General features: G+C 38.7%; 1 protein-coding gene across 1 annotated transcript in view; it reads right to left on the minus strand.

The window, feature by feature from the left end:
• Positions 1–397: 397 nt before the first annotated feature.
• The window catches only part of GALNT18 (polypeptide N-acetylgalactosaminyltransferase 18), a 430,583-nt gene continuing 417,956 nt past the window's right edge, over positions 398–13,024 (minus strand). Inside the window, exon 11 of the mRNA XM_003773612.2 lies at positions 398–810. Within this exon, the coding sequence (XP_003773660.2) occupies positions 664–810 (147 nt within the window). The 3' untranslated portion in view covers positions 398–663. The remainder of the gene's footprint in view (positions 811–13,024) is intronic.

Here is a 13,024-nt window from a genome sequence, read left to right on the forward strand (position 1 = left end):
AGCTAGCAGAGCAAACATGAAGCAAATGAACATTTCACTGGGCATCTTTTCTCCGGACTCTTAAAAGAGTCTTCTCCTCTAGGGGTTAGATGAGAAGATATTGTAGAACTAAGCTCTTTGAGAATAGGCAGGTTCTTTTTTGGCTTTGTATCCCAGCAGCTCTCACTGCCTGGCTTATAGAAACACTCAACAAATGCTTATTGATCGACTGATTTCTAGAACCAACATGGTTGACATGTAATAAGGTGCTTTATCAATGTTGGGATGAATTGCTATTGAAGGAACAACCTCCAACTTGTCTTCAGCTCTATAAGGTCCTGGATTGGACACATTCTTTCTCATCCCTTAGCCTTTCCCTCAGAACATCAAATGACCAGGAGAAGTCTTGTTTTTTTTAACCAATAGCATTTTATTGTCAGTTATAAATAGTCTCCATTTGTTCCCTATGTACAGTTGTAAAATAGTTTATGACCTTCCACCCTCACCCGTGATTCAGCATCTTTCTATAAATTCCATGAAAATTGAATAGGAAATGAGTCTCTTTTCTCAGCCTACAAGCCCATCTTCCACATGGAAAACCCCAAGAAAAGAATACAGTAGAGCAGGCGACGCGCGCTACACAGTAGCAGAAGATGAGAGGTTCCCTTCCTTCCCTGGGGCTGGTCAGGAGGACAAGCTCTGTAGGATGTTGGTGATGGACCAGTGCTGGCCAGAGCACTTTTGCAGCACCAGCTGGAACCCAAATTCATTGTCGCTGTTTTCCTGCAGCTCCAGGCAACGCTTGGATCTCTGGTTCTGGATAGGGCCTTCCTGAAAGAATCAGAGTCGAGAGTTGGGTCAGGGGAGAGTGGACAGAGCTCCAGGCTAGGAATTTTCTTTATAATATACCTGACAAAAGATCATCTAGTCTTTGCTTGCAGACCCCAAGTCAAAGGGAAACCATTACTAAGGCAGACAATTCCACTTTTAGAGAGTTCTAACTGGTAATGAGTTTACTGTGGTATATGGTACAATATGTTGGTTTAAATCTAAATCTAATTTCTTTCCTAGCAATTTTTATCAAAACAACTTTTATTAAACTTTTAAACAACTTTTATCAAAAGTTATTTCCTATGAAATTCATATTTTAGGTTTAAATATCACTCAAACATTTATTTTATTTTTATTTTAAACATAAGGAAACTGAGGTTTAGTAAGAATTGACATGTCAAAAAGGGATTTCTTGTGTGGTTATTAATTTCCTTGGGACTTAGTCTTTATTTCTCATTAAACGAACAGGTATGGAATAGCTAGCAGTCTGCCAGAATAAGATGATAAGAACAGAATTAAACTAAACACTAGGGACATTAACCAACTTCCAAGCCCCACAGCTAGTGAATCACTATAACTACTATCAGTGTTATAATGTTGTACCTATATCAAGATGGCTTGCTATTTTGGGGAAGGGGCAAGTAAGGAAAGGAGGGAGAAAAAAATTTGAAACTTAAAATCTTCCAAAAATGAATACTGAAAACTATCCTTACGTATAATTGGGAAAATATAATTTTATTAAGTAAAAACAACCACCACCACAATAACCCAACTATTATCAATGGACAGAGCCCAGAACTAGGAGATGGACACAAGATATGGGCCCAAGCTCCAGTTAATAGGATTATAAAAAGTCTACCTAGAAGGGATCTGGGAGATTTTCAGTTCCAACATCATTTTTATAGAACAGAGTAAGACCCAGATAAATTGACTTGCTCAAAGTTGTCAAGTAATAAGTATTTGAATTTAGGTCTTCTGATTCTGGTTAGGATAAGAATTAGTATTCTTTCTAGTACATAACAGCAATGCACTCTGACTCTCATGGTAGTTGTATATGATAAGAAAAGTTGATTGTATATTTTAAAAAATTGAATCAGGAAGCTCTGAATTCAAATATGGCCTTAGATGTGTCACCTTGCACAAATCACTTAACTCTGTCTGCCTCAGTTTTTCTCATCTGCAGTATGGGGATAATAACAGCACCTAACTCCCAGGGTTATAGTGAGAATCAAATGTGGATATTAAATTGCTTGGAATATAGTAGGCAGACAATAAATGCTTATTCCCTTCTCCTGTACGACCTTTATCAAATTACTTCCCTTTCTGGATTTTCAGCCTCCTCCCCTATAAAATTATCAGACCCCAACCTTTTATTTTATAGGACTTCTTTAAGGGCTAGTAAATGAAAATAAAGCATTAGTATGAATTGCTATTGAGATATGAATGGTATCTATACATTGTAGACCATCTGTGAATTTGGACGTTGGATAAAGTGGGATATGGGAAGATAGGGGAGATCTCTGGGAAGTGATGGGAAAGAAATAAAAAAAGTGAGTTTGGGCTATCTTTTGTTAGAATTAAGTCCAAACAAATCTGGGATCCAATCCATGGTTCATTCTGTCTTGATTGCTCTCATCACCCAAGCTTAATCTATTTAATTGACCTTCAGGGACTCTGAAACTAGTCTGGCTTTGGTTCTGTTCCTTCATCAAGAATTTTGGCAGCTTAAGAGGCTGAAAAGGGTTAGGGGGCCATCTCCTAGTTCCTCAAAGAGCCTGTGATTTTTCCTGATGCACAGAATCTTTCTTGGCAGAGTGTGACAGTGACAGACAGCACCCATTCTTCAAGGGGAGAAACAATAATGGCTCTTCTGTGTCTCAGGATATGAGAGACCCCTCCAAATGCCCTTGACCCCACTAGAGCCTTGCCTCACTCCCTAGAATTCAGTCCTAATATCAGTGGGCTTGGAGTTTCCTGAATATGGTCCTTAAGATTTCAGAACCTCCAAGGGTTATTGAGTGGAGCTTTGGGAGATTCACCCACTCTAGGTGAGAAGAGAGCCCTGTTTCCAGATTCATGGATCCTTCTACAATTTATTTGACAAATAACCATCCAGTTTCATCTGCTTGAAGACTTAGAGTAATAGGGAACTCACTACATTTCAAGGTAGCCCATTCAATTTTGGAACGACTCTAATTGTTAGAAAATGCTTATTTATATTAAGCTGAAATATTCCCTCTCCCTCTGCCCTGAAATGTCTAACCTTTCCCTTGAGTTCTGTTCTCTGGGACTGAACAAGACTAATTGCTATTCCACTTGACTGTCCATCAAATAATTAAAGGTAGCAACCATGACTCTTGAAGTCTTTTCTTTTCCAGGCTAAAATTCCCCACTTCTTTTGGGAAGAACACTGGATTTTGGTTCAGAGACTTTGGATTAAATCTTAACTCTTACTACTTATGTGTAGTAAAAGGAGACAAGTCAACTAAATTCTTTGAGACTTAGTTTCTCCCCTATAATAATAATAACTGAGATTATATCCTGTTTTAACTTTGCAACATTTTCCCATTTTTTTGGACTAGATGAAAGAGGAGATTTTTTTGTCTCAATTGCTACCTAGCCTTTATCATCTCCAATCATCTTGATCTATATCTGATCATTGGACCCAGGTGGCTCTGGAGGAGAAAGTGAGCTGGTGACCTTGCACAGCCCTCCCTCACCTAAATCCAATTCACTTTCATGTCATGGTATTACCTTCCTGATGTCGTGGTCTTCTTGGCTAACGAAGTACAAATAACATCTATTATATTACTGACTTATTAATATTTCAGTTCACTAATCTACTCTGTGTTTGTGCAAATAATTTCTCAGAATATAATTGTAAGACTTTTATTTTTATTTGTATTCAATGTTAAAAATCTTATTAGATTTATCCTATCATTCCAGCCTTTGGGGATCTTGGTAGATCCTATTATATAATTTACTGTGTTAGTAATCTGCCCTAGATGTATCATCTGCAACTTTGATAAGAATGCCATTGCTGTCTTCATCTAAGTCATTAGAGAAAATGTTGACCAGCACAAGGTCAAGGATAGATTCTTGGGGTCCTCCACCAGAGATGTCTCTTCAGGCTGTCATTGATTCAATAGCTGCCATCCTTTGGGTTTACTTAGTCAATCTGTTTTTAATCAGCCTAAATTGTACAATCTACTTAGCTCACTCTTTTCCCATCTGGCCCAGAAAGATAGCATGAAAAACTTTGCCTAGTTTATTACTAAAATCTGGTTATACCAGTCTAAGTCACTTCCCTGAACTAACAGGCTGGTAAGAGACGCTGTCCATAAATAAATAAGTAAACAAATGATTGAATAAATGAACAAATAAAGGAAAAAGAAAAATGAGATTTATTTGTTATGACTTGTTCTTGACAAATCCATGACATCTTAAAAGTGACATTTCTTTTCTATTTAATCAGAGTGATAGACTTTGAGCTAGAAGCACCACCTATGCCTTTATTTTGCAAAAGAAAAAACTGTGACCAGGACAGATTAATGGCTTGCAGAGTTTAGGACCCATGTCTGTCTGCAAATTAAATACCCCTTTTACAAAATCATGATGCCCAAATTATACTCCATAGCAATGGGTCAGTGAGGGATTGGAGTAGGTGCCCAAAGTCTTGGGGTAGTTTAAATCTACTCTAGCATTCAGACTTTTGGGAGAGAGAATATTTAAAGGAAAGCCCTTAGCATAGTGACTGGAACATAGTAGGTGCTTAATAAGTGATTGTTACTTTTCCTCTCCCTATATGGAAATGCTTTTTGTTGCTGTTGTTGTTAAATATTTTAAAATATAAATTTTAAAAGATGTTATAGAGTTTTCATAGGATCATAATTGTAGGGCTAGAAGACACCTTAAACACTATCAACTCTAACCCCTTCCATTTATCAATAAAGGAAGTGGAAACCTAGTAATATGAAGTGATTTGTTCAAGGTCATTCTGGTAGTAAGGGATTTTAGTCCAGGATCTCTGACTACAAATTTAATATTCTTTTCGCTGAAACCTGCTGCTATCCCCAGTTTTGCCAGGAATCAAAGTCTAGATTGCCAACCTATATTTGGAATAGCTTACCTCCTTCCCCTTTCTGAAAATCAGGACTACATTTGCCCATTTCCAGTTCTATGAAAACTCTTATTTTTTTGTGATTTTTTTTTCAAAGACTGCTGACGGAAGCTTCAAAATCTGCACATTCTTTCTCTATCCCTAGAATGGAGTTTAATCTGAGTCTGGTGATTTGAATTCTTTGAGGGGGAAAAGGAAGGGAACAAGCATTTATTCAGAGCTTACTTTCTGCCAGGCACTGTGCTAGAAATTCACAAACATCTTCTTTGATCCTCACAACAACACTGGGGAGTGGGTGCAATTATTATGCCTTTTATCCAGTTGAGGGAACTGAGGAAGATGGAGATTTAACACAGCTAGGGAGTGCCTGAGTACAGATTTTAACAATGGTCTTTTTGATTCTGAAATCAGCATTTTATCCACTATGGCATAAATACTATCCTTATTCTGTTTAGATTTCAATTGTTGTGGCTGTTGAGTCATTTTTCAGTCATTTAGACCCTATTGGGGTTTTCTTAGCAAATATACTGAAGTGACTTGCTGTTTCCATCTCCAGCAATTTGACATATGGGGAAACTGAGGCACATAGAGTGAAGGGACTTGCCCAGGGTCACACACCTAGTGTCTGAGATTGTATTTGAACTCACAAAGATGAACTCATACTTTATCCTCTATGGCACCACCTAGCAGCCCTAAATTTAGATTTCACCTCTCTTGTTAAACATTTTTGTCTTATTCTTTCTAGATTATTTCACTTAGTAGGGGAAACCCCCTCCCCTCCTCCAGAAGCAAAATAAGAACTCATAGTCTAGCACCAAGCTTCTTAAACTGTGAATTGTATCCCCATAGAGTGGTGATTTGAATTCTTTTGAACTCCCATATAGGGTTGTGTAAGTGACTGTGGGAGTCATGAAATTCTGATTTATCATCAGTAAATACCTGTTTTATATACTTATATGCCTGGGGTTGCATAAAAATGTAGAGGCGTGAGTAGAAAAAGTTTAAGAAGTCCTGTTCTAACAAACTGGGCCAATTTTATTTAGTTTACAGATGAGGAAACTGAGGCTCAGAAAGGCAATAAGACATGTCAGAGGCAGGATTTGGATCCAGATCTTCTGCTCTTCCTCCGAACCACGCTCTGCTTTCTCTCTGATGTCCACTCCTTCCTTTCGCACTTTCTTCTGCCCCTTACATGAGATCCTAGCCAAAGCCTTAGCATTCAGCAGCAGTCTTGGTTTATACTTCCCAGAGCATGTGTCTCTTTGGTATTCACCCTCAGCCCCCGCTTCCATCTTCCGCATGTGTCTTTTTAAAAGAACTAATGGATGAATTAGCTCAGCATCCGTCCTGCTTTCCCCAGATGACTCCTTTTTTTTTTTTTTTTAAATTCCTCATCAGAACTGTTTCTGTTTGTATCGTCAGAATTTTGTTCTTGAGCGCTTCCCATTCCTCCTGGGCCATCTTCCCCCTAGGAGCCAAAGCTGTACGTGCCTATTAATCCTTCCCTTGACCTCCTCAGAATCAGATCTCGCTGACTGATGTGATGGGCCAGCTGAGTCCAGATCCCTATCTGGGGAGCTATTACAAGAGAATTTTGGCAGCTAGTGTAGAAAATAGTGTCTCTGACAAGGACTCAAAACACCTGGGGATCTAATCTTTTTTTTAACCTCAGCTAAATGACTTTGGAGGAATTATCTTCCCTCTCTGAGCCTCAGTTTCCACATCTGTCCCTGGGAGGGCAGAGAATAAAAGTTCTCTTTCTAGCCACACCTACAGACATTCAGGTCTGGACTGGGACCTCTGAGGACCCTGCCTGGTGCCCTCTGCCCACTTCTGCCCCACACAGGCATCCAATCCCATAGTTCCTTGGTTTGGGGATTTTCAGTGTGCAGATTTTTTCTCCCCAGGAGAGCACAGTTGTTTAGCTTACCATCCCAGCCATCTAAATTATTTGTGCAATACTTACAACTCCGGGATCTGGAAACCCACAATACTTTTAATTAAAGTATTTAAATAAGGGCAATTAAACCTGGCAGGAGAAAGGCAGTAGCACACAGAGAGCTTAATTGGAATGGAAACCAAATTAAATATGGAAACAGCATTAAAAAAATTCAAAAATGGAATGTATGGAATTAAGAAGTCTCATAAAGCTCCCCAAAGCCCATTTCTCATTTTCCAGCTTGGTTTTCACCTCTACCTGGGCTCAGTTCCCCACTGTCTCAGTGCTCTTAGGAGTAGACCTGCTCTACCACAGGCTTGGGTTCAAGATGGTCTTGTCAGAAAGGATTCCAGGGGACATTCTATTGCAGTCAAAGGAACAATGGACCGGCTCTCCCTCTATCAAGTCATGTGACCTTGAAAGAGTCCCTTCTTATCCCAAGATCTTAGTTTCTTCAAATATCTAAAGGGGAGTCATCATATCCACCCAGTCAGTCCAGGAAGTCCTGCTGCTCTTATCAGTGTCTCCATACTCCATTTGGGAATGCTTTTCTGTAGATTAGGGGTTTTTTACCCGCAGTCTATGATTGTTGTTTTTAATATTTTAACAACTATTTCAATAGAATTTGTTTTCTTTGTAATTCTATGTATCTTATTTTATGCTTTTAAAGTCATTTTTATGCATTTTTTGCATTTTTATGCATTTAAAATAATTCTGGGAAGGTAGGTTTCACCAGCCTGCCAAAAGGATCCAGGACTCTGATCCTAGATGCCAACCTCATCTCTGGCATGAGGATCCCATTAAGTTTCAATTCCAGAAGAGGATCCTTAATTGTCCTTAATATCCCAGACACTTCCAGACCCAAGTCCTCCATCACTACAAGTCTGTCCTGCCATCTTGTAGTCTTCTCCTAGCAACAGCCAAGGAGCATGATGCGGAGAATGACTTTGAGTCAGAAGAGTTAGGTTCAAACCCTGCCTGAGATGCTCACTAGCAGCATGACTTTGGACAAGTCAAATAACCTCTTAGTGCCCTGGTTTTCACATCTATAAAATGGAAATAATTATAATACCTACCTCACAAGCTCATTGTACAGGTCAAATGAGCTAACACAATGCAAATCTTAAGGTACATTGTAAGTGATAGCTATCATTAGTAGTATTAGAATATAAATGCCTTAAAGGCAGGGACTATCCAGATTATTAAAATTTATATCTATAGTCCTTGGTACATTTTTTGGGGGGATCAATTTCTGATTTGATTAATAAGGAAACTTTCAGTAAGAAGATTCCTTCTATCAATGCAGAGGAATATCTGTCAGTTTACAGTCTTAAAAATATCATTTGAACTACTGAGACATAAAATAATCTGTTCAATCACACAACTGCTATGTCCCAGTGAGGTCTTGAACTCTAAGGTTGCTTCTTTATCCACTAGGATGTGTTCCTTCTCTCGGCACATGATAGATGTATGTCAAATTATTTTCGATTGACTAATTGACCATAAGGTACTCAACGGTCACAGGAGAGCTTTGCCATGTCATCAAGCATTTCTTGACCCTTTTTTTTGGCTTGAACTAGTAACTAGAACCCTTCAGTGTGGAGGGATCCCGGGGAAGAAGGATGTGAAGGGAGATTCAGAGTTAGCACTGCATGGAAATCACCCCTTGGTACCATAATCCCAACGAGCAGCCTAGGAAGCCTGAGTCTTGTAACCTGCTTTTGCCAATATGATGAGATGAGAAAAGAGGATTTGTAATAACATGATCACAGAGGAAGTCTAGGAAAGGGAAAATTTCTAGGTTCAAAACTCAAGAGCTAGAAGAGACTGTATAGGGAATTTGGAGCAATTCCCCTATTATACACATGAAGAAACTATAATTTAGAGAGGTTAAACACTTTGCCAAAGGTTACCCAGGAGGGAAATCAGTAGAAAGGTCAGGATTCAAATTCAGGTGCTCCAAATTCAGTAATAATTGCTGGTGTGGGAAATTTAACCAGCCACATTGGTAATTAAATCCCCCCCCCCCCCGCAAAGGAATAAATGGGGCTCCTGCTACACATCTTTCTTGAGTAGTGGGGGAGCTCCCAGACATATGAAGCAAATGGGTTAGGGAGGCAGGGGAAATTACTTAGTCCTATCTCATCATGCTGTTGTGGAAATCTGGGCTTTGGGGAAAGGAGAATTTTGCTGGTCAAATGGTGCTTTAATCAAATGAGAAGAGATATAAAGCGTATTACAAATCTTAAAGCACTACGTGGCACTGATGATAATTATTATTATGGGCAGAGACTCTCAAGAGTGATGAGCTGGGATCTGGAGTCCTTCCCCTTCTTAAGTTGTAGAGCTCACAGTAACTGATTGTAGAGGCTTGGATAAGAGGGACATTGACCACTCTTGAATTATAAATAAAAAGGGAATCCTATTCTAGTCAAGCAAGGGTCTACTACTCATGTTGTATTGAGTGGAATTGGGAAGATCTGACCTTAAACACCTACTAGGTTTGTGACCCTGAGCGAGTCTCTTAATTAATTCTGTTTGCCTCAGTTTCCTCATCTGTAAAATGAACTGGAGGAGGAAATGGCAAACCAGTCTAGTATCTTTGCCAAGAAAACCCCAAATGGGGTCACTAAGAATCAGACCCAACTAAACAACAATTAGAGCTGTAGTAAAATATCAGGGATAATTCTTTTATTTTTTTAGAAAAGCTAACTCATTGCTTGCTTTCTTGGGAAGATAGTGGGAGAAAAATTTAAAATGCAAGGTTTTGCAAAGGTGGATACTATCTTTGCATCTATTTGGAAAAATAAAATACTATAAAAATAAAAATATGTTAAAAAGAATAAAAAGATATAAAAAGCTAACTCATTTTTAATTCTAGTGCCTTCCTTCTGTTATCTTCCATTTATGCTGTCTATAACTTGTTTGTACGTAGCTGTTTCGTGTTATTCTCTTCTATTAGAATGTGAACTCCAGAGTGGGAACTGACTATCTTTTGCCTTTTTTTTTAATGTCCCCAGGGCTTCGCCCAGTGCCTGGTACATGGAAAGGTCAGGATACAAAGCCAGGTCTCCCAAATTCAACATCCTTTCCACTGTTGGGGAGGGATCTTTAAGCAGCTACTATGACAGTTAAATCACCCATTGAAAAGGAATAAATGAGGTTTCTTCTACATATCTACTTTGAATAGTGGAGGAACTCAAAGACTCATGAAATATTTGGGGGATCATCTAATCTTAGTCCATATTTGCTATTATAATACATATTTAATAAATGTTTGTTGATTGACTTTTTAATGGAGTTTTAAGATTAATAAATATGTTCCCCATAACAATCCCATAAAATAGATAGTATGACTATTATTATCCTCATTTTATAAAAGAGAAATTGAGACTCAGAGCACTAAAGAGATTTATATAAGGAGGTATAGTAAAAAGTAGAACTGAGATTTGAACTCAAGTCTCCTGACTCCCAGCCAGTGCCTTAAGGCGATGGGTAGAGTGCTGGGAAGTCATCAGAATCTGAGTTAAAATTCAGTGATCCTGGGAAAGAAACTTAACTTTGCTTCAGTTTCCTCAACTAACAAATGAGATAATAATTTTAAAGTGTTTATGACAGTACCTGGCACATAGTAGGTGTTTTATAAATGCTTATTCCCTTTTCCTTACCCTAGTATAATTCCACTTCCTCAACATCTTTCTTCTCCTTTCACTCTCTCTACTCCATCTTTCATTCAACCACTAAATTAGTCCTTTTGAGGTATATAGATATGATTGGCTAAAGTGTGCCATTGGCTAAAGTGTGAAATACAAACTTAGCCTTCTAGTCATTTCTTTTCATCACCAGACAGGCTATCTTCCTTTCAAAAGCCAGTGAGAACTAATTAGGACAGTACTCAGCCACTAATTTATGAATTTGGACAAGTCATAACCTGCCTGAGTTCAAATTCCTCTTCTGTAAAATAAACAATCATAAACTAGATAACCTCTAAGGTATTTTCCAACTTTCTACCTATGATCCCATGGGTTGACTCCCTCTTGGGCTGGGAGTTCTGGAAGAATTGGGAAGGGCAGCTGGAAAAACTCATTTGTTGGAGGCCAGGTGGGTCATCCTGAATCAGCTCCCCAGATTAGGGTAGAATTGCCAACTGAGACTCTTTGGGAGGCTGAGCACCAAAGCCATGACCAGTAATTCACTTTGTATATATTGTTTTAAATGGGGGATAGAGCACTGGCTCTGGAGTCAGGAAGACTCATCTTCCTGAGTTCAAATCTGACCACAGACACTTACTAGTTGTGTGATCCTTGGGTAAGTCATTTAACTTAGATTTACCTTAACACCACTTTACAAAATAATAATAATAACAATAATTAATAATAATAATGTGACTGATAAAGCACACCCTCTGTACAGATTTTTCTTGTCTTCCCCCAATTAACTAAATTCACTTATTTTTATCTCATGCAATTTCCATTGACCAGCTTGGCTGCTGGGGGAAAGCAGAAAGGTGAAGTATTTGGAGGAGATACAACTAACCCGCAGCTGTAATACTGAGTTCACTGCAGAGTCCAGGCAATTAGTCATTTCATTCGGCATTTGGCAATTAGTCAAATAGCTCCTTGGGAAGATTCTCCTGGAATTGTCACTTAAATTATGTATTGTAATTTAACTTTTAGAACTGCAGAATTTAGGAGCTGGAAAAGACAATTGGTTGGTCATCTGATCCAACCCAACCCTCTCTTTTTAGGAAGGAGGATGCTGAGCCTTTGAAAAGGAAAAGGGCTTGTTTGTCCAAAGACACAGTCAGTCAACAAGTATTGAAGTGCCTACTATGTGTCAAGTACTGTACTAAATTCTGGGGAAAGAAAGAAGGAAACAAGCATTTAATGAACATTTACCATGTTCCAGACATTGTACTGTTTTACAAATATTATTTTATCCTCACAATAACCATGGGAGGTGGGTGCTATTGTTATCCCTATTTTACAGTTGCAGATACTCAAGCAAGCAGAGGCTAAGTAGTTGCCTAATAGGAATCTGAGGTAAAAATTAAATTCAGGGCATTTTGTCTCCTGGCCTAGAGCTCTATTCGTTCATTCATTTACTACAAAAAGGGAGATATAGTCTCTTCCTTCAAGGAGCTCATGGTTTAATGCCATAGCAATTCTTCTGAACTAGAGCCATTGCTCTAATTCCTCTTCCTATTTCATTGGATAGATAGTAAAGCATCAAGAGCAAAGGCTCTGTCTTGTTCTCTCTGTATTAGAGCCTGCCTAAGAGTGGACAGAAAGTTCCCCTGCCCTCAATCTGGAAGCCTCAGTTCAAAGGCTTTCTTTGACTTAGCCTGGTCACTCTGGGCGCGCTAACAATCTTCACTCTTCTGCCTCCCCTCCCAACTCTTCAAGACTGTAAACCACAAAGAACATACACAACCATACAACTAGAGAGAATTTTTCCTCAGGAACTCTATACCAATGAAATTATAGGTCCAATTTTTAGAAAAATCCCCCTTAGCTTCTCTTCTCTCTCCCTTTCTACCTGTTGAAGACCCTTTATCATCCTTTAAAGTTCCACTCATCTGTAAGAAATGACCAGCAGGATGAATACAGAGAGGTTTGGAGAGACTTACATGAACTGATGCTGAGTGAAATGAGCAGAACCAGGAGATCATTATATACTTCAACAACGATACTGTATGAAGATGTAATCTGATGGAAGTGGATTTCTTTGACAAAGAGACCTAATTCAGTTTCAATTGATCAATGATGGACAGAAGCAGCTACACCCAAAGAAAGAACACTGGGAAATGAATGTAAACTGTTTGCATTTTGGTTTTTCTTTCCGGGTTATTTTTACCTTCTGAATCCAATTCTCCCTGTGCAACAAGAGAACTGTTTGGTTTTGCACACATACTGTATGTAGGATATACTGCGACATATTCAACATATATAGGACTGCTTGCCATCTGGGGGAGGGGGTGGAGGGAGAGAGGGGAAAAATCGGAACAGAAGTGAGTGCAAGGGATAATATTGTAAAAAATTACCCTGGCATGGGTTCTGTCAATAAAAAGTTATTATAATAAAAAAATAAAGTTCCACTCAAATAGCCATCCTTCCTTCAGGAAACCTGCCATGATCTGACTAGATGTCAATGAC

This window comes from Sarcophilus harrisii, chromosome 6 (assembly GCF_902635505.1).
Source record: "Sarcophilus harrisii chromosome 6, mSarHar1.11, whole genome shotgun sequence".
Classification (NCBI taxonomy): Eukaryota; Metazoa; Chordata; class Mammalia; order Dasyuromorphia; family Dasyuridae; genus Sarcophilus; species Sarcophilus harrisii.